Source organism: Bombina bombina, chromosome 2 (genome assembly GCF_027579735.1).
Source record: "Bombina bombina isolate aBomBom1 chromosome 2, aBomBom1.pri, whole genome shotgun sequence".
NCBI classification, from domain to species: Eukaryota; Metazoa; Chordata; class Amphibia; order Anura; family Bombinatoridae; genus Bombina; species Bombina bombina.
The window spans coordinates 913,095,253-913,117,167 of record NC_069500.1 but is presented as its reverse complement, the minus strand read 5'-3'; the positions used below and the strand labels follow the sequence as shown (position 1 = coordinate 913,117,167).

Here is a 21,915-nt window from a genome sequence, read left to right as displayed (position 1 = left end):
CAGAAGCAAAAACATCAAACTTGTAAAATTTAGAAAAAGTATGTAAGGAGGACCAGGTAGCCGCCTTACAAATCTGTTCCATAGAGACCTCGTTCTTAAAAGGCCCAAGAGGAAGCCACTGCTCTAGTAGAATGAGTCGTAATCCTCTGAGGAGGTTTATGTCCCGCTGTCTCATAAGCTAAGTGAATAACACTCCTTAACCAAAAAGATAAGGAAGTCAAAGAGACCTTCTTACCCTTACGCTTCCCGGAATAGACAACAAACAAGGAAGAAGTTAGTCTAAAATCCTTAGTAGCCTGAAAATAGAACTTCAAGGCACGTACCACGTCCAAATTATGAAGCAAACATTCCTTCGAAGAAGGATTGGAACACAAGGAAGGAATCACAATCTCTTGATTGATGTTGCACTCTGACACGACCTTAGGAAGAAAACCTAACTTAGTATGTAGGACAGCCTTATCAGAATGAAACACCAGATAAGGAGGCTCACATTGCAAGGCAGCAATATTATATACTCTGCGTGCAGAAGCAATAGCCAGTAGAAGAAAACCTTCCAGGACAACAATTTAATGTCAATTTCATGCATAGGCTCAAATGGAGCCATTGCAAAACCTTAAGAACAAGATTTAGACTCCAAGGAGGAGCATTAGATCTAAACACAGGCCTGATCCTAGTCAGGACTGTACATCTGGAAGCTCTGCAAGCCTCTTGTGCAGTAAAACAGATAGGGCCGAAATCTGTCCCCTCAGGGAACTGGCAGAAAGGCCCTTCCAGTCCAACCTGGAGAAACAATTGGATCCTGGCAACCTTAACTTTATGCCAGGAAAATCCATGCTCTTCACACCAGAATAAGTAGGTTCTCCACACCTTATGATAGACGTGACAAGTAACCGGTTTAAGAGCTTGAATGAGAGTATCAATAACTCTCTCAGAAAAAACTCTTGGCTAGGACTAAGCGATCAATCTACACGCAGTCAGCCTCAGAGAATCTAGATTTTGAAGAACATAAGGACCTTGTTCCAGCAGATCCCTGTGACAAAGCAACTTCCACGGAGAAGATGACGACATCCCCACTAGATCCGCAAACCACATCCTTCACATCCAGGATGAAGCAATCAGTATCACTGATGCCTGCCCCTGCTTGATGAGGGCCACTTCATGAGGTAGGAGTGGTAACAGTGGGAAAAGGTCAATTAGACTGAACCTCCAAGGCACTGCTAATGCATCTATTAGCTCCACCTGAGGATCCCTGGACCTCAAACTATATCTGGGTAGCTTCGAATTGAAACGAGACGCCATGAGATCCATCTCCGGCGTCCCCCACCTGTTGCATATCTCCACAAACACTTCGGGATGGAGAAACCATTCCCCCAGATGGAAGGATTGTCTGCTGAGAAAATCTACTTTCCAGTTGTCCACACCTGGAATGTGGATAGCTGACAGCAAACAGCTGTGGGCCTCCGCCCACTCCAAAATCCGAGATACTTCCCTCATTGCGTGGGAGCTTCTCGTTCCACCCTGATGGTTGATGTAAGCCACTGAGGTGATATTGTCTGATTGGAATCTGATAAACTGGGACGAACCCAGAAGGGGCCAAGCCTTCAGAGCATTGAAGATTGCCCAAAGTTCCAGAATGTTGATCAGGAGAGAGCATTCCTCCTGAGTCCACAGGCCCTTTGCCTTCTTGGCACCCCAAACAGCTCCCCATCCTGATAGACTTGCATCCGTAGTCACAATCTCCCAGGATGGTCCTAAGAAGGATGTCCCTTAGGACAGATCTGGACAGAGCCACCAAGAGAGCGATTCTCTTGACCGGTTGCACAGAGAAATCTGTTGAGACAGATCTGAATGATCGTCATTCCACTGCCTCAGCATGCATAGTTGCAACAGTCTGAGACAGAACCTGGCAAAGGGAATGATGTCCATGCTGGACACCATGGGACCAATCCCCTCCATACACTGAGCCATAGGGGGCCTTAAGGAGATCCGGAGGTCAAGACATGCCGAAGCTAGCTTGCAACGTCTCTGGTCTGGTCTCATGGATATGGAGTCCATTATAGTACCCAGGAATACCACCCTAATTTTTCAGAAAATATACATAACTCACAGACAGTTATTATACGGTGCAAAATATGGTAAATATCAACATATTATATATTCTGCATAAACCTAAGAGTATTCAGCATTTGAGTTAATGGAGGAAGTGGAGATAGTGATAAGGGACCTGTTTTAAGGAAAGGAAAGAGAAAAAAGAAGCAGAGGGGGAAAAGAAGAGAACGGAAGGGAGAAGCAGAGAAAATCTTCCCTCGCACTATGTATGTCCAACTTGGTTAGAAGATAGTGTACTGATTTATGTGTAGATGTAAATGGTCAGTGATATGGTACAGTAGCAACCTCTGTTACATATTATGGAGTTCTTTGTTCCCAAGGAAAAATAACGTCAAGTATGAAATCCTGTTTCCCTATAAAACAGTAGTGTCTCTTCTCAAGGGATAGTATATAAGTAAGCTCCATTTCCCATTGTTGGAAGGTGGGGGGGTGTTGTTGTTTCCACAACCGAGGTATGAGTCGTTTGGCACATGTAAGCATCAACTGCAGCAATTTTGTGCGATAGGCGCATTGTATATCTGGGACTGAGTTTAATAAAATCATTGGGGCAGTAATAGAAATTTGAGTACTCAGGGTAGTGTTAATACATTGTTCTATTTGGGCCCAAAAGTTCGACAATTTATCACAGGACCACCAGACATGGGCTAAAGAGCCAACCTCCCCACACTGTCGCCAACAGAACCGATTGGCCCCTGGAAATATTTCAGACAATCTCTGGGGGGTAAGATACCATCGGGAGATGATTTTAGAATTGAGTTCAGTCAATATTAAGGATGTTGAAGCGGAATGTGTCATATGAAAACATCTTGACCAATCCTCTACTGGAAGTCTGAGCTGGAGTTCTGTCTCCCATTTATTAGTGAAGGAGGGTAACCTAGTTGCAGGTGGGATCCTAAGAAGTTTGTGTGTGATGGATAAGTGGGATTTATGTATGTCCAGATTAAGGCATAGTTTTTCAAAAGGTTTAAGTGTACGAAGGCAGTCAGTTCTTTGAGGACAGTCAAGGATAGCCTGTCAGATTTGGAGATAAGAAAACCAGCTGTGAAATGGAGAGCCTAAGGAGTCTCTTAAAGAGATTCTGTCTTTAACCAAAGAAGAGTCCGTAAGTAGAAATATAGGCAGATTTTTGTGGCTCGTGGTTTCAGTCTCAAATTTAAATTGGTGTAGTCGAAAAAAAGAGTGTATTACCTAATATTGGGGTCATGGGTGAGATCGGGGTAGAAAGGGTATTGGGATGCTGGATAAGGGAGTCCCAAATAGCAAGAGTAGTGTTAATACTTTCGTTAAGTTTGATCATGGGGGGTCTGTGGGGTTTGGGAAGCCAACAGAGGTCTCGCATCGAGGTTTCCTGGAGAAGGGCTGCCTCGATTTGTACCCAGATTTTAAATGAAGAATTATGATTCCACGCCAATATTCGAGTGAGGTGTGCCGCCCTATAATATGACAAATTTGGGATATTGAGACCTCCTTCATCTTTTCTCAAGTATAACGTTAGGCGAGACACTCTTGGTTTTTTATAGGACCAGATAAAAGATTCTAACATTTTTTGTTGGGTGCATAAAAATTGTCTTGGTATTGAGATAGGTAGAGCCTGAAATAAATATAGATACTTCGGGATAATCATCATTTTTATGGCATTTATTCGGCCTGTCCAGGATAGGTGGCCCTGTTTGTGCCACGTATTTAGTAATGGGAAAACTACGGTTTGAAGCTTTAGAAAGTTTTCGTGGAACAAATCCTGAGGGTTAGTAGGAATAGTAAGTCCCAAGTATCTTAGAGAGCTTGTGACAGCAAAAGGGGTGTCGTTATGGAGGAAGTCTATTTCTGTGGGACTTATGTGAATGGGAATGATGCTTGATTTCTCCATGTTTATAGAGTAATTAGAGAACTGTTTATATAACTCCAAGACTTGTATGAGGGCAGGGAGAGAGAGGTCTTAGGCGCCTGTAATGTAAAGATAATATCATCTGCAAAAAGAAGACAGGTCTTGACGGATATTGCCAAACTGGATGCCAGTGATATTAGGGTCGTTTCTAATTTGAATTGCAAGTATTTCCACAGTAATGGCAAACAGCAGAGGAGATAATGGGCACCTCTGTCGGGTGCCATTAGATATTGGGAAAGTTTGGGAAATTGTGTCATTAACTTTTATCCTAGCACGGGGGTTATTATATAGTGCTTGCACTCTAGCTATAAATTTGTCTGGGAAACCAAACCTTGACAGGGCCAACCACATAAAATGCCAGTCGACCCTGTCAAAGGCCTTCTCGGCGTCTGTGGAGGGGAGAACAAGGGAGCTGTTAGAGTTGTGAGAAGCAAACAGAGCATGAAGTAGTCTGGTGGTATTATCTTTTGCCTCACGGCCCCTGATGAATCCAATCTGGTCTGGATGGATGACTTTCGGAAGGATAGGATTAAGGAGATTTGCTAGGATCTTAGCATAGATCTTGATGTCAACGTTTATTAAGGAGATTGGCCTATAACTGCCTACGTTGTCCTTAGGTTTATCAGGTTTAGGGATTACTGTAATCATGGCTTCTAATAGAGGCTGGGTGAAAGAAAGACCTTGGTCTATAGACTGAAAGAGTTTGAGTAAATGAGGGCTGACTTTACCAGTTAAAAGTTGATAAAATTTGGACGAAAGGCCATCCGGACCAGGGGATTTACTACCTGGGAGAGATTTGATTGTGCGTATTACTTCCTGTAACGAGATGGGTGCATCTAGTATATCTAGGTCCTCTTGTTAGATCGTGGGGACAGCAATTGAGTCAAGGAATGACTTCATCTTATCTCTCCTCTCCAGTTCGTTTATGTTGTTTTTAATATTATATAGGGAAGTGTAGTATGAGACAAAGCTTTCTGATAAGTCTTCATTTTTTGAGCTAATTGTACCTGAGTAGTTTTTGATTTATTGAATATATGAATTGAGTCTCTGTTTTTTTAGGTATCTCACCAGCATTCGCCCCGCCTTATTAGACTCTGCAAAAAATTTCGCCTTAGAGGTCATGGCACGCATATGCGCGTTTTCAATCAGAAATTTATTAAGAGTGTCTCTTGCTTCCTTAACTTCATTTAGTTTTTGCAAGGATTGAGGTTCTTGTTTATGAGAGTTTTCTTTAGCTAGGAGAATGCTGGTTAGAGAGTCAAACTGGGTAGATCTCTGTTTTTTGAGTTTTGCAGTTAGCTGTATAATGATCCCCCTAATAAAACACTTATAGGATTCCCAATTATTGGCAGCGGTAGTGTCAGAAGAAATATTAAACTCAAAGAATTCATCTGTGTGTTTTATTAATTGGTCAATGATATCGGTATCTGTGAGGATATATTCGTTTAGTCTCCAGTTCAGTCTGTGATTGGGTTTGGATGTCCATCTAAACCTAGATCTAACTAGACTATGGTTGGACCGGGAGGTGTGTGAAATCTTGGAGTCTATTAGATTTGTAAGGAAGGCCTGATCACAGAATATGTAGTCAAGACGTGTGTATGAGCGTTGAGGGTGGGAAAAGAAAGTGAAATCTTTGGTAGTTGTATGCACCATTCTCCATGTGTCAAATAATGTAAGTGATTGTAGTAGAGTGTTGTTGTTATTGATCTGAGAAAGTCTAAGATAGGATCGGCCTGTCGATGTATCCAGGGAAGGATTCGATGGGAAATTAAAGTCTCCTCCTAAAAGGATAGGGCCTTTGGCTATGTCAAGGAGCTTGTTAGTGACTTTGCGGAAGAAACTAGGCGTCGGTTTATTTGGAGCATAAATATTTGCTAGAGTGATGGGTTTACCGTAGTAAAGACCCACCAAGATCAAAATCCTACCCTGAGTGTCGCAGTATTTTTGCAGTAAGTCAAATGGGGCGTTACGTTTAAAGAGGGTGCACACACAGTTATGTCTGGTCGGGTCCGAGCTACGGTAACATTGGTTGTAGTATCTAGTAGGGAGCTTTGGTTCATGAGTTTTTTTAAAGTGAGTTTCCTGGATTATCACAATATCCAGACTCTTTTTATGAAAGTCATATAGGGTGATTGACCTCTTTTCTGCCGAAAGGAAACCTTTTACATTTTGAGTGGCAATAGTGAATGACCCATCAAAATTCGGTGGTTTCATTGTCAGTACTATATATTATGGAATGACAACAAGAAAAACCAGTAGTAAGTGTGGGGAAGTTGAGAAGGGGTTGTATAGATAGGAGGATTGAGATTTCAGAAAGAAGGTTAAAGAGTAGACCAGATCTCGTTTAATCTGGTATAGAAAGTTTAAGTGTAGGCTCTGATGTAAGTATAACACAGGCAAAAGTAAAAAAAGAGGCTGTTAGGCCAGTTGGACATGGAATCTACATGAAGTGAGATTGGAACAGCAAGAGGGTTAAACAGTTCTATGATATTTGTGAACCTTTAACAATACGGCCACATCTCAATTATGACATCTAACCGAGGTAGTAGTGTCTTATAGCTAAAATACAACAAAATGGAATAAAGCAACTCATTTATAGAGCAGATATTCAAAGATAATATGCAATAACATAAGGACACAGAATCTGAATTTTATTTTTTCCCCGGGCAGGCATTTGAGCAATTGGAGACCCTGAAGTACGGTACGGCAACATGACTATGGGGTAAATGTACTATTATATTAAGCATTACATGTGTCGATGCTGGCTGAGTGACAGTGAGAGTATTATGATTACAGCATTTCTCAGACTGACTTATGTAGGGTCTAAATAAAGGTCCATATAGGTTCGTACCAGTAAATGTAACTATATCAACAGTATGGAGTTGTGCTGCCCTTTTTTCATCAGGTTTGAGCTTAACTAGAAAGCATGATATAAGGGGGAGGGTTGTTAGGAAGGTCACGGTACAGTATATTAGTCACGTGCGGGATCGTGAGAATATCTGGGCCACATTGAAAGAGTTATAGGGTGTATCTTCAGTTATCACATTAGGGGGCATACGCCACGGGTATGTGGTGTATAGACACATAAAAAAAAAAAGGAGGTATTATTTTTGTTTTGATAATGGGATTGTTTGGAGTAAACACTTCATACATACACAAAATAAACTGGTGTAACTTTGCAATGATCAGCATATAACAAATAACAAAAGACATGCTATGGAATTTGCCATTTCACAAAAGGTGAAGTGAAACAGATAAGAAAACATTCAACAGATCCGTAACCATAACAGTTCTAGCTGGGTCACAGCAACCTAGAAAACTATAAGAGCAGTTATTTCTCACAACAGCAAAATCTTGAAACAAATAGTCCAAAAAGTCTCTAGACAAAGTCTCTGTAAAGCCTGGGAGAAAGGAATATCAAGTTAATAGAGTAAAGTTATTAACAATCAGATTATATATTTACGTGTCCTTTCTCAAAGAGGATCATTGGCTGTATTGGCAGGGTTAAGTTGTCTTCTTTTATTCTGCTTCATTGTAGAGTCCTGCCAAGGACGTCTCTGAGGTTTGGGGGGTTCTTGTTTAGCTGGTGCTGATGGTTGAATGGAAGAATCAGCCAAATCTGGGGGAGGTAATCCCAGCTGTTGACAGAACTGTTCAGCGTCTGGTGGAAAGAGACACTCAAATTTTCTTCCATTCTGGACCACAATGATCGAGGTTGGGAAACCCCACCTATATGGAATTTTTAGGGTGCGTAGATGGGAGGTCAAGAATGAAAAATCTTTTCTCTTTTGGAGTGTTCGAGCTGAAAGGTCTTGAAATACTTGTATACGCTGACCTTGGAACATGAAAGCCAGTTGTTTTCTGGAGTGGCTGTAGATAAGCTCCCTATGCTGGAAGTTCTGGAAATGTACAATTACATCTCGGGGGGGCGAACATTCAGGGGGCTTAGGGCGGAGTGATCTGTGGGCCCTATCAAGGATGATTTCAGGAGGATCATCAGAGCTATTTTTCATTAAATCTGCAAATAATGAATGTAGATAGCCCTGAATTTCTGCCCTGAGAACCGTTTCAGGAATTCCTCTGAATCTTAAGTTACTTCTTCTAGAGCGATTCTCCAGATCGTCTAATTTGTCTTCTAATTCTACCATATGTTGGTGGTGTTGGAAGGCTTTTGTAGAAAGGTTTGCTATTTTTTGAGCTGCTATATACTCATGTTCTTCCAATGTATCCACTCTATAGCGAAGGTCAGAAATGTCTTTCTTTAGGTCCGCGCATTCAGTTTTAATGCACGCTTTAACTTGTTCAATTAGGGCTTCCATAGCTCCATAAGTGATAGTGTCATCTTTTCCTATTTCAATACTTTGTGCTTGTTCTTCCATTGTTGCATCTGTAGCCTCACAAGAGCTTTCATCTTGAGGTATTTGCAGAGGTTCTAGATCCTTGTTAGATCTCTGTTTATCTGTCTGCTTGAAAAAGGAGCTCATTGCACCCTGGGATGCAGGGACCGTTTTCTGAGATTTATCGCTCCGTGTTAATTTTCTTTGTGACATTGTTGAGGGGTAAAAAGATGATTAGAGGTACCAGTGTTTAGAGAGCAGCCTGAACTTAGCTCTAATAAGACACAACTCCCCAGGGATTTTGCTCTCACAGAGTGATTACGGAGAAGGGCAATGGATATGTCCCACTGCTACCAGGAGCAGTGGGAAAGGGAGGGGGAGTGTGAATAATATTCCAAGGGAGTGTATAACACAAGTGTGTAGCTGTTTAACTGCTTCTTTTTTTGGAGTGCAAATATCCCGTAATACAAGATACAGTGAGTAATCAATTGATAGAAGATTTCTGTGTAGGCTTGGCAAAGATAGTTACTTACACAGATCCCCGAGTCTGCAAAGTTCTGTGACGCAGCATCAAACCAGCATGGCTGTCGCGGTAGCGGTCTAGGTATCACCTTTAAATCCAAACTTTTCTCGTCATATTCGATTCAGGGTGTTCACCGTGTGTTCCGGAGCAAGTATTCAGGCTCTACATAGAGATATCTCCCAAAATGCTGTTGTTGCATACTTATATGTCCAACTCGCTTAGAGAGCTTCAATGAAGTGCGACCATCTTTGTCAGCCACTCGCCCCGCCTCAAGAGAACTCTTTTTTAGGTTTATCTTCCATCCGTGGGATCAAAGAAGAGAGAGAAGAGATTCCAACCTATGACCTCCAGGACCCATGAATCCTGCACGTCCCCGAACTAAGCGTCTGAAAAGTCTGCCCCCTACACGATCCAGAGCTGGATCGGGGGCTGGCCCTTCATGCCGATTTAGTCTCGGCGGGCTTCTTGCTCTGCTTTGACTTATTCCAGGACTGAGCTGGCTTCCAAGTATTCTTTTAGTTTGCTCGGCTTAGCGGAGGACTGCTGTCGTTGGGATTTATCTGAACAAAAATAAGAAACTTGTCCCTTAGACAATGGAGTCCAGGCCTGGACCAAACAAAATCTTTCCCTTAAAGGGGAGAGAAAAGTCTGGACTTAGGAGTCATATCTGCAGACCAGGACTTCAGCCAGAGTGCCCGACGGGCCTGAACCAAAAAGCCAGAAGCATTTTGCATTTTGGCGAATAATATGCATGTTTGCATCACAGATAAAAGAAACATAATTTATGTAAGAACTTACCTGATAAATTCATTTCTTTCATATTAGCAAGAGTCCATGAGCTAGTGACGTATGGGATATGCATTCCTACCAGGAGGGGCAAAATTTCCCAAACCTCAAAATGCCTATAAATACACCCCTCACCACACCCACAATTCAGTTTAATGAATAGCCAAGAAGTGGGGTGATAAAAAAGTGCGAAAGCATATAAAATAAGGAATTGGAATAATTGTGCTTTATAAAAAATCATAACCACCACAAAAAAAGGGCGGGCCTCATGGACTCTTGCTAATATGAAAGAAATGAATTTATCAGGTAAGTTCTTACATAAATTATGTTTTCTTTCATGTAATTAGCAAGAGTCCATGAGCTAGTGATGTATGGGATAATGATTACCCAAGATGTGGATCTTTCCACACAAGAGTCACTAGAGAGGGAGAGATAAAATAAAGACAGCCAATTCCTGCTGAAAATAATCCACACCCAAAATAAAGTTTAACGAAAAACATAAGCAGAAGATTTAAACTGAAACCGCTGCCTGAAGTACTTTTCTACCAAAAACTGCTTCAGAAGAAGAAAATACATCAAAATGGTAGAATTTAGTAAAAGTATGCAAAGAGGACCAAGTTGCTGCTTTGCAAATCTGATCAACCGAAGCTTCATTCCTAAACGCCCAGGAAGTAGAAACTGACCTAGTAGAATGAGCTGTAATTCTCTGAGGCAGAGTTTTACCCGACTCAACATAGGCAAGATGAATTAAAGATTTCAACCAAGATGCCAAAGAAATGGCAGAAGCTTTCTGGCCTTTTCTAGAACCGGAAAAGATAACAAATAGACTAGAAGTCTTTCGGAAAGATTTAGTAGCTTCAACATAATATTTCAAAGCTCTAACAACATCCAAAGAATGCAACGATTTCTCCTTAGAATTCTTAGGATTAGGACATAATGAAGGAACCACAATTTCTCTACTAATGTTGTTGGAATTCACAACTTTAGGTAAAAATTCAAAAGAAGTTCGCAACACCGCCTTATCCTGATGAAAAATCAGAAAAGGAGACTCACAAGAAAGAGCAGATAATTCAGAAACTCTTCTGGCAGAAGAGATGGCCAAAAGGAACAAAAAACTTTCCAAGAAAGTAATTTAATGTCCAATGAATGCATAGGTTCAAACGGAGGAGCTTGAAGAGCCCCCAGAACCAAATTCAAACTCCAAGGAGGAGAAATTGACTTAATGACAGGTTTTATACGAACCAAAGCTTGTACAAAACAATGAATATCAGGAAGAATAGCAATCTTTCTGTGAAAAAGAACAGAAAGAGCAGAGATTTGTCCTTTCAAGGAACTTGCGGACAAACCTTTATCTAAACCATCCTGAAGAAACTGTAAAATTCTCGGAATTCTAAAAGAATGCCAAGAAAAATTATGAGAAATACACCAAGAAATATAAGTCTTCCAGACTCTATAATATATCTCTCTAGATACAGATTTACGAGCCTGTAACATAGTATTAATCACAGAGTCAGAGAAACCTCTTTGACGAAGAATCAAGCGTTCAATCTCCATACCTTTAAATTTAAGGATTTCAGATCCTGATGGAAAAAAGGACCTTGTGACAGAAGGTCTGGTCTTAACGGAAGAGTCCACGGTTGGCAAGAGGCCATCCGGACAAGATCCGCATACCAAAACCTGTGAGGCCATGCCGGAGCTACCAGAAGAACAAACGAGCATTCCTTCAGAATCTTGGAGATTACTCTTGGAAGAAGAACTAGAGGCGGAAAGATATAGGCAGGATGATACTTCCAAGGAAGAGATAATGCATCCACTGCCTCCGCCTGAGGATCCCGGGATCTGGACAGATACCTGGGAAGTTTCTTGTTTAGATGGGACGCCATCAAATCTATTTCTGGAAGTTCCCACATTTGAACAATCTGAAGAAATACCTCTGGGTGAAGAGACCATTCGCCCGGATGCAACGTTTGGCGACAGATAATCCGCTTCCCAATTGTCTACACCTGGGATATGAACCGCAGAGATTAGACAGGAGCTGGATTCCGCCCAAACCAAAATTCGAGATACTTCTTTCATAGCCAGAGGACTGAGTTCCTCCTTGATGATTGATGTATGCCACAGTTGTGACATTGTCTGTCTGAAAACAAATGAACGATTCTCTCTTCAGAAGAGGCCAAAACTGAAGAGCTCTGAAAATTGCACGGAGTAACAAAATATTGATTGGTAATCTCACCTCCTGAGATTCCCAAACTCCTTGTGCCGTCAGAGATCCCCACACAGCTCCCCAACCTGTCAGACTTGCATCTGTTGAAATTACAGTCCAGGTCGGAAGCACAAAAGAAGCCCCCTGAATTAAACGATGGTGATCTGTCCACCACGTTAGAGAGTGTCGAACAATCGGTTTTAAAGATATTAATTGAGATATCTTTGTGTAATCCTTGCACCATTGATTCAGCATACAAAGCTGAAGAGGTCGCATGTGAAAACGAGCAAAGGGGATCGCGTCCGATGCAGCAGTCATAAGACCTAGAATTTCCATGCATAAGGCTACCGAAGGGAATGATTGTGACTGAAGGTTTCGACAAGCTGCAATCAGTTTTAGACGTCTCTTGTCTGTTAAAGACAGAGTCATGGACACTGAATCTATCTGGAAACCCAGAAAGGTTACCCTTGTCTGAGGAATCAATGAACTTTTTGGTAAATTGATCCTCCAACCATGATCTTGAAGAAACAACACAAGTCGATTCGTATGAAATTCTGCTAAATGTAAAGACTGAGCAAGTACCAAGATATCGTCCAAATAAGGAAATACCACAATACCCTGTTCTCTGATTACAGACAGAAGGGCACCGAGAACCTTTGTAAAAATTCTTGGAGCTGTAGCTAGGCCAAACGGCAGAGCCACAAACTGGTAATGCTTGTCCAGAAAAGAGAATCTCAGGAACCGATAATGATCTGGATGAATCGGAATATGCAGATATGCATCCTGTAAATCTATTGTGGACATAAAATTCCCTTGCTGAACAAAAGGCAAGATAGTCCTTACAGTTACCATCTTGAACGTTGGTATCCTTACATAACGATTCAATATTTTTAGATCCAGAACTGGTCTGAAGGAATTCTCCTTCTTTGGTACAATGAAGAGATTTGAATAAAACCCCATCCCCTGTTCCTGAACTGGAACTGGCATAATTACTCCAGTCAACTCTAGATCTGAAACACAATTCAGAAATGCTTGAGCTTTTACTGGATTTACTGGGACACGGGAAAGAAAAAATCTCTTTGCAGGAGGTCTCATCTTGAAACCAATTCTGTACCCTTCTGAAACAATGTTCTGAATCCAAAGATTGTGAACAGAATTGATCCAAATGTCTTTGAAAAAACGTAACCTGCCCCCTACCAGCTGAGCTGGAATGAGGGCCGCACCTTCATGTGGACTTAGAAGCAGGCTTTGCCTTTCTGGCTGGCTTGGATTTATTCCAGATTGGAGATGGTTTCCAAACTGAAACTGCTCCTGAGGATGAAGGATCAGACTTTTGTTCTTTGTTGAAACGAAAGGAACGAAAACGATTATTAGCCCTGTTTTTACCCTTAGATTTTTTATCCTGTGGTAAAAAAGTTCCTTTCCCACCAGTAACAGTTGAAATAATAGAATCCAACTGAGAACCAAATTTGTTACCCTGGAAAGAAATGGAAAGTAGAGTTGATTTAGAAGCCATATCAGCATTCCAAGTCTTAAGCCATAAAGCTCTTCTAGCTAAAATAGCTAGAGACATAAACCTGACACCAACTCTGATAATATCAAAGATGGCATCACAGATAAAATTATTAGCATGCTGAAGAAGAATAATAATATCATGAGAATCATGATGTGTTACTTGTTGCGCTAAAGTTTCCAACCAAAAAGTTGAAGCTGCAGCAACATCAGCCAAAGATATAGCAGGTCTAAGAAGATTACCTGAACACAGATAAGCTTTTCTTAGAAAGGATTCAATTTTCCTATCTAAAGGATCCTTAAACGAAGTACCATCTGACGTAGGAATAGTAGTACGTTTAGCAAGGGTAGAAATAGCCCCATCAACTTTAGGGATTTTGTCCCAAAATTCTAATCTGTCAGACGGCACAGGATATAATTGCTTAAAACGTTTAGAAGGAGTAAATGAATTACCCAATTTATCCCATTCTTTGGAAATTACTGCAGAAATAGCATTAGGAACAGGAAAAACTTCTGGAATAACCACAGGAGATTTAAATACCTTATCCAAACGTTTAGAATTAGTATCCTCTATTTCTAAAGCAATTAGAACTTCTTTAAGTAAAGAACGAATAAATTCCATTTTAAATAAATATGAAGATTTATCAGCATCAACCTCTGAGACAGAATCCTCTGAACCAGAAGAGTCATCAGAATCAGAATGATGATGTTCATTTAAAAATTCATCTGTAGGGAGAGAAGTTTTAAAAGATTTTTTACGTTTACTAGAAGGAGAAATAACAGACATAGCCTTCTTTATGGATTCAGAAACAAAATCTCTTATGTTATCAGGAACATTCTGCACCTTAGATGTTGAAGGAACTGCAACAGGCAATGGTACTTTACTAAAGGAAATATTATCTGCATTAACAAGTTTGTCATGACAATCAATACAAACAACAGCTGGAGGAATAGCTACCAAAAGTTTACAGCAGATACACTTAGCTTTGGTAGATCCAGCACTAGACAGCGATTTTCCTGTAGTATCTTCTGACTCAGATGCAACGTGAGACATCTTGCAATATGTAAGAGAAAAAACAACATATAAAGCAAAATTGATCAAATTCCTTAAATGACAGTTTCAGGAATGGGAAAAAATGCCAAAGAACAAGCTTCTAGCAACCAGAAGCAATGAAAAATGAGACTTAAATAATGTGGAGACAAAAGCGACGCCCATATTTTTTAGCGCCAAATAAGACGCCCACATTATTTGGCGCCTAAAAGCTTTTGGCGCCCAAAATGACGCCACATCCGGAACGCCGACATTTTTGGCGCAAAATAACGTCAAAAAATGACGCAACTTCCGGCGACACGTATGACGCCGGAAACGGAAAATAATTTTTGCGCCAAAAAAGTCAGCACCAAGAATGACGCAATAAAATGAAGCATTTTCAGCCCCCGCGAGCCTAACAGCCCACAGGGAAAAAGAGTCAAATTTTTTGAAGGTAAGAAAAAATGATTAAATCAAATGCATTATCCCAAATATGAAACTGACTGTCTGAAAAATAAGGAAAGTTGAACATTCTGAGTCAAGGCAAATAAATGTTTGAATACATATATTTAGAACTTTATAAACAAAGTGCCCAACCATAGCTTAGAGTGTCACAGAAAATAAGATTTACTTACCCCAGGACACTCATCTACATGTTTGTAGAAAGCCAAACCAGTACTGAAACGAGAATCAGCAGAGGTAATGGTATATATAAGAGTATATCGTCAATCTGAAAAGGGAGGTAAGAGATGAATCTCTACGACCGATAACAGAGAACCTATGAAATAGACCCCATAGAAGGAGATCACTGCATTCAAATAGGCAATACTCTCCTCACATCCCTCTGACATTCACTGCACGCTGAGAGGAAAACCGGGCTCCAACTTGCTGCGGAGCGCATATCAACGTAGAATCTAGCACAAACTTACTTCACCACCTCCATCGGAGGCAAAGTTTGTAAAACTGAATTGCGGGTGTGGTGAGGGGTGTATTTATAGGCATTTTGAGGTTTGGGAAACTTTGCCCCTCCTGGTAGGAATGTATATCCCATACGTCACTAGCTCATGGACTCTTGCTAATTACATGAAAGAAATTAGCAATTCTTAAGACCTTAATTATTTCCTAGATAACATCAAGAGGACCCTCCACCTTGATTAAATCCAATAAGGAGTTGCACCAGTAGGTAGCTGCTCCAGCAACAACCACTGCTGGTTAAAACAAATATCCCGTATGTTGAAACATTTTTCTTAGAAGAGTTTCGATCTTTTTATCCATCGGCTCTCTGAAGGATGAGTTATCTTCAAGTGGGATAGTAGTATATACAACTTTTGGGATTGGTAGATTATTTATACCCAGCATTGTTACCAGTATTTTTCAGCTGTATGATAAATTTCTAAGCAATTTTTGATGCATAAACCAGGATTTAATGGGCAGGTCATACAGAGAAAATGTGAATTTTTCCTTACTCCCTTTTTGTGCAAACATTGCAGCGTTTTTAGGACCAGGCCGTCTTTGCTGTAGAGGGGATATAACTGGGGAAATGTCTGCCAGTTAGTAGTGCCATGTTCTCACATTGATTGAGGTTTGGGGGAATTTCTCTATTTTCAAATAAAAGGCTTGTAATCACCTCTATTGGGCAATTTATGAAATAGAGCTCTTTGCCTGAAGCAGAAGTTTTGTGTAAATCATATGGAGAGCAAGCTTTTTATACCAGATTTTCTTATGGCAAGATAAGGCTTTATTATTCAAAGAGGTCTAATCCACCCATGTATTTGTTGTACTTTACAATGAAAACTTTTTTTTGCATTTGTCTCCTTTAATCTCCTTTGCTGTGGGAAACCTTTATGATTTTTTTCGAATTGTTCCACAGGCTACGGTTTCAAAGAAATATAACATATTAAAAAGGGGAATACCAGTATAATAATTAACATAACAATGACACCCATGTCCTAAAAAGGAATGAATGAGGTCCCAAACAATTTTCTCACTTGTTGTAAGGTAAGGTAGGCATTCAGGACAATCTTACTGGCAGTCTTTCTCCTCATATACTCTAAACTTTTGTATGTAGCCTGTGCTACTTTCACACAGTTTCTAAAATGTAATACCAAAACATGCTCTTTTGGAGGGGATATACTGTTTAAAATTCATATCTTGCTCTGGGCATTACTCCTGAGAACAGAGATGTTGAAAATACAGGGTGGGTGGACCAATACAAATTTATGCTTGGCTTATGTATGAAGCCTACAGTAAGAGTGATCTCCCAACATTTTTTTTAAATTCTTCAATGTCTGTTAGGATCCAATTATTAGTTTTGTAAATCTGTTATTTCTGGGCCAAGCACTGCTATGAGTAAATATTAGTTTGGTATACTATTACTTCTAATATAATATCTGACAAATAGTTTTGATGGTTTGAAATTAGTTATGTCTACATTGATACCAGCAGACTTGGTAAAATCAGGAATTTCAGGGCTATAAAAATGAGGGCAATTCCAAATTAAATTGTCACCTCAAAACTCTTTAAATTGCTCTTGAGGAGATTAGGCATTTGATGTTTTTTGGGGGGGCAATATTGGGCTCGGCATCAGGGTCACTTGTTTCCTTGCTCTCTAAATTAGGATGGTATTCTGACTCAGAAGGGTCAAGATCAAAGTCTGTATGATTATAAATTTTGTATTCCTCAACAATATAAAATCTTTTTGCCATTTTTAGTTTGCCAAATCTATAATATACATCTTGCCGCAATGAAACCAAAATTCTGGTAGCATAATATAGTGCAGATTACTTCTGTGCTCTCTCTGCCTAAAATAATTCCAATAAAAAAAAAAAAAAGCTTATTTTTTTAAATGTATTATTGTTTGTGTTATGCTGTACGATAGGTTTGGTTTGAAAAATATGGATTATTTTACTGTCCCAGGATGCAGTCTTATCAAGACTCTTGAATGTTATTTCTCTTAATGTACCCAATAACGGGACTAATACAAACAAGCTCCTGCAAATATCAACCAATGACTGTATGTTGAAGTGTCAGGGTTCTGCATTCTACAGAATACACTTCAGCCCCTCTGGGGGGGGGGGGGTGAAAATACTAAAGAGTTAAGCTAGAGAAAAAGCCTTTAATTGTGCATAAATAAACATTTTTATGGGACATGGTATTTTTAACAGTATCTGTGTGAGGATGCACCTACTCAACAGCAGGGGGGGATAATTTTACGTCTAGTGTAGCAAGTAATGCATTGAATTTCAAGTTCAAGATCAAATGTAAGATTAAACATAGTAAATCACCTGCCAATCGTGTAAGGTTTAATACATTGTACATATTCAGACAGGGGTGTAACTATACAGCAGTCTCAGAGGTCTCTATTGAGACCAAGCCCACAACTCTAGAGGGCCCATCTGGCCTTGCAGTAAGTAGTGGCGACTGGGCTCCACCTGCATCATGCCTGGCCTGTGTCAGCTATAAAACAGAGATCACAGTTTAAGGAACATTGACATATTTGCCTTTACAACATGGTGGCAGGGTTTCCAAGATGGTTGTCAAAGTGTTACTGTACAGAAAAACCTACCACCATATTTGTACAGGAAGTCTGCAAAAGTGCATGTACTCTAGAGCAGACTAAATAAGGGAGAAGCAGCTCTTCTTATGCCTATGTGGCTATCAGCTCAGCTTCTGCTATTTGCAAACAACCGGAAAGTTAGCTGTTGAAATGGGAAGCTCTGCCACAGCCTTTATCCTGGGGACCAACAAGGTCTAGTTATTCCCTCTCAGAGGGTGTTTTCCCAAACACTAAATTCTGTTAATACGTGTGCAATACTAAGAACCCTTTATACAATGGGGTCAATTTACTAAGCAGCGGACGCTGCTTATTTTGCACGAGACTTCCGGAAACAGGAGTTAAGAAGCAGCGGTCTTAAGACCACTGCTTCTTAACTCATTTGCGACCTCTGTGGTGGCGGACTGCAATCATCCCGATCAAATACGATCGGCCACTAGCAGGGGTGTCAATCATCCCGATTTGCTGTGAATGTGCAGGGGGCGGCATTGCACAAGCATTTCCCGAGAGAGAGAGCCTACCTAGGTTTAGCTTCCAACTAAGAATGCCAATAGAACAAAGCAAAATTAGTGATAAAAGTAAATTGGAAAGGTGTTTAAAATTGCAAGCCCTATTTGAATAAGTCTCTAAAATGTCTCCCTGTGGCCATTTCAAAATGCTTTGTACATATACAACATAATACATCCTTTTGAAATATTTGCAAAGATGTCAAAAAAGACCATGTTGAGGCTTTATCAAGTTCCTACAGGTGGAGAGAGAGTGTGAGAGAGAAAGAGAGACAAGCCCAGTGCAATATAGTACTGCGTGAAATGAGTTTTTTGCACTTACACTTTGTGCTTTGCATTTTATATAACTCTAAACTTCAGATTTGGTCCTTTAATTTTAATATATTTAGATCCAGCAGTTTTTTTTACAAATTCTAAATTATGTTATGAAACTAATTAGGATCATACTTTATATTTTTCTGTGAATCTTTTACAAATGATATTGAACTTTGTATTTTCTCTATTTTAAAGTAAAAAAAAACTTCAGAAAGTCTGAGGGATAGGGGAGTTATTTAGGCTAGCCATGAATATATGTCTGAAGCTCTCACAATTCTAGTGAAATGATGTAAGCATTTTAACTCCTTGTGCCATATGGACGTAAGTACTACGCCAAACAGTGCTTTGCCCCGCATACTGTATTGACTGAGTACCTATGTCCAACACAGAGGTGCATGCTGTGGTAAATGCGGTCAAGCTTAAATTAAAAATAAAATATTTGGGTGTTTCCATAAAGCTTTTAGCTAATTTTTTTGTGTAAATAGATGACAACCTTTGACTTTAATTATCAACATTTCTCAAGACACACAAATGTATGTACATATGCACACAGTCACACAAAAACGCATATACATACTAACACACGCTCACAAAAAAAAAAGTTTGATGAACATTTGTCTTTACACTTTCAATCAACAATGAATTTTGAAGCAGCTCTCATGTAATACACTTGTAATGGACATAACATTTCCCACCATGCATGCATAGATTCTCTTTTTAGTAAGCTAAGATGGTGAATGAGTAATTTGCTTCCTTTAACACAAAACTGACCCTCAACAAACAGAAAACGAAAACCATTTCTTGTTTAAATGACAGCTCTGAAAATAACTGTAGGCAGCTCGTACATATTTTATCCCCATGTATCTATATGTGCAGTTCTGAGAACATACTGAATCAAGTTATTCAAAGTGGTTCCCTTTGATGGAAACAAGAGACCAAGGAGAGGGAGAGGACTGACAGAGGAAAGAGAGAGTGGAGACAGAAGAGAGAGACAAGGTAGAGAGATGAGGAGAAAGAGAGAAGAAAGAGATGAGAGGACAGAGAAAATATTTATTTTGTTGGCAAGGTCATTTGTGATTCAGCACAATGGCTGATATATATTATGCATGTATAAAGTTGACATTGAAGTTTATATAACAATATTTGTTCAGTCCTTCCTATGTATTTATTTTTTGTAATTTCCTAGTAGAAATGGGAAAGCGAGATATAGATGACTTACATACATGCCGGCTTCTTTTCTGCGGTAAAAAAATGGCACTTTCCTTTAACACAGTAATGTTTATATTTTTTAGGGCAACGAGAAAAATGACCACTCCCTTTTGAAATTTCAAAGAGTCCTAAAGCATGAAAAGAAAAATATATATATATGTTAGAACGAAATAACCATTTTCTTTTTCTTTTTAAGAAAACTTCTAAAACAATTTCCATATTAAACACCACAAATGACTACCTAGAGGTTATTTTATTTTATTTCTAGCTTTTATTTAAAAAAAAGATAGATAAAATTAGATGACTTCTATCTGTGCTAAACTTGTTGTATAGCACAATTGTTTATACATTGTTCTCTAATAAATATAGCCCAGTCGCACTGTCTCCTTGACTATGCCCAACTACATTGATTTAAATCAAAATGTCATATCTGGTTTTGCGGATGTCTACTTTCATTTGCCATGTCAACTCCCATACACAAATGGATCCAGTGAAGTGTTGCCAAAAAACATAACTTATGCTTACCTGATAAATTAATCTCTTTCATGGTCATAAGATTCCACAATACATTACTCCTGTGAATTACTCTCCCTGCCACTAGGAGGAGGCAAAGATTCCCAAACCCCTAGAGCGCTATATAACCTCTCCAACCTCTAAGGTAGTTAGTCTTGATGTACAGCCAAGCAGAAGGTAGGAAAAGAAAAAATATAGAAGCTGGGGAAACAGAAGAAAGAAGGCAGAAGAAACCACCACCACCTTATTACAGAGTGGGGTCTTGTGGACTCTTACCACCATGAAATAAATTAAATTTATCAGGAAAGCATAAATTAGGTTTTCTTTCATAAATGTGGTAAGAGGCCATGATTCATCACTACTGGGAACCAATACCAAAGCTGTAGAGAGTCCATGAGTAATGGAGGAAAATAGGATATATATCTATTTTTTTTACCTATACGAAAACTAAATCCAGAATTCTCTTAAGAAAATTCTAATTATCTATGCACTTAAAATAACCTACAGGCAAAATTAAGCTGAAACCACAGCCTGAAGTGCTTTCCTACCAAAAGCTGCCTCAGAAGAAGCAAAGACATCAAAATAGTAGTATTTAATAAAAGTGTGCAAAGAAGACCAAAGACCTTGCATATTTGCTTTAATTAGGGGTGGGGTTTGTGTTTCACTGTCTGAGGAAGGGGATACCATCCCCGAAAACGTTACATTAAAGGCATGATTTTTGCAAGACCAGTGAGTGCAAGCCATCATTTGTTATATATACATACATACATACATACGGGTATACCTCACTTTACAACGCTTCACTTTCCAGCGCTTTGCTAATACAGCGCTTTCTGGAGCTGAAGTTCAACCTCCAAGGATTTGAAACAGTGCTGTAATTATCGAGAGATTGTGAGAAAAATGACTGGCACCACTTTGTTTACAGCATTACAGTGCAATCTGTGTCTCAGTGCTACAGTCTGGCAAATTGTACTACAGTACTTGTCACTATTTTACAGATACAGTATTTATTGAATACTGTACTGTGCTAGCACTAGTGCACCCCTAATATATGTTAGTTCAGCAGGGCTCCGGTCCCTAACCCGCTGTTTGAGCGGGGGAGAAAGAGAAAAAAAAAAAAAAAAAAAGGGACCTCCTCACATTCCCACTACAGGACTTCCCACTACAGAACTCTGCCTCACTCCACAAGATTCTCCCCTAGTTTTAAAAGCTTCAAGCACTCCCTAAAGACTCTACTGTTCAGGGATGCATACAACCTACACTAACCTTTCCTAAACCTAGTTCCTGTCCTACTTTGCTATCCCCTTGAAACCCCTTAGCATGTAAGCCTATGAGCCCAGCTGTTTCTAGATCTCCTTCATAAGATCCGACTTCAAACAGTGCAACTCTTGGGAGGGCCCTCTATCCATTTGATCTCTAGAAATGTTACCTTGT

The 21,915-nt window shown here is 39.8% G+C and overlaps 1 protein-coding gene across 1 annotated transcript in view; it reads right to left on the bottom strand.

Annotated features, from left to right (window-relative positions):
* BTC (betacellulin) overlaps positions 1–21,915 on the bottom strand; it is a 131,329-nt gene that overhangs the window by 38,943 nt on the left and 70,471 nt on the right. Inside the window, exon 3 of the mRNA XM_053703312.1 lies at positions 19,979–20,096. Coding sequence (XP_053559287.1) covers positions 19,979–20,096 — 118 coding nt within the window. The remainder of the gene's footprint in view (positions 1–19,978; positions 20,097–21,915) is intronic.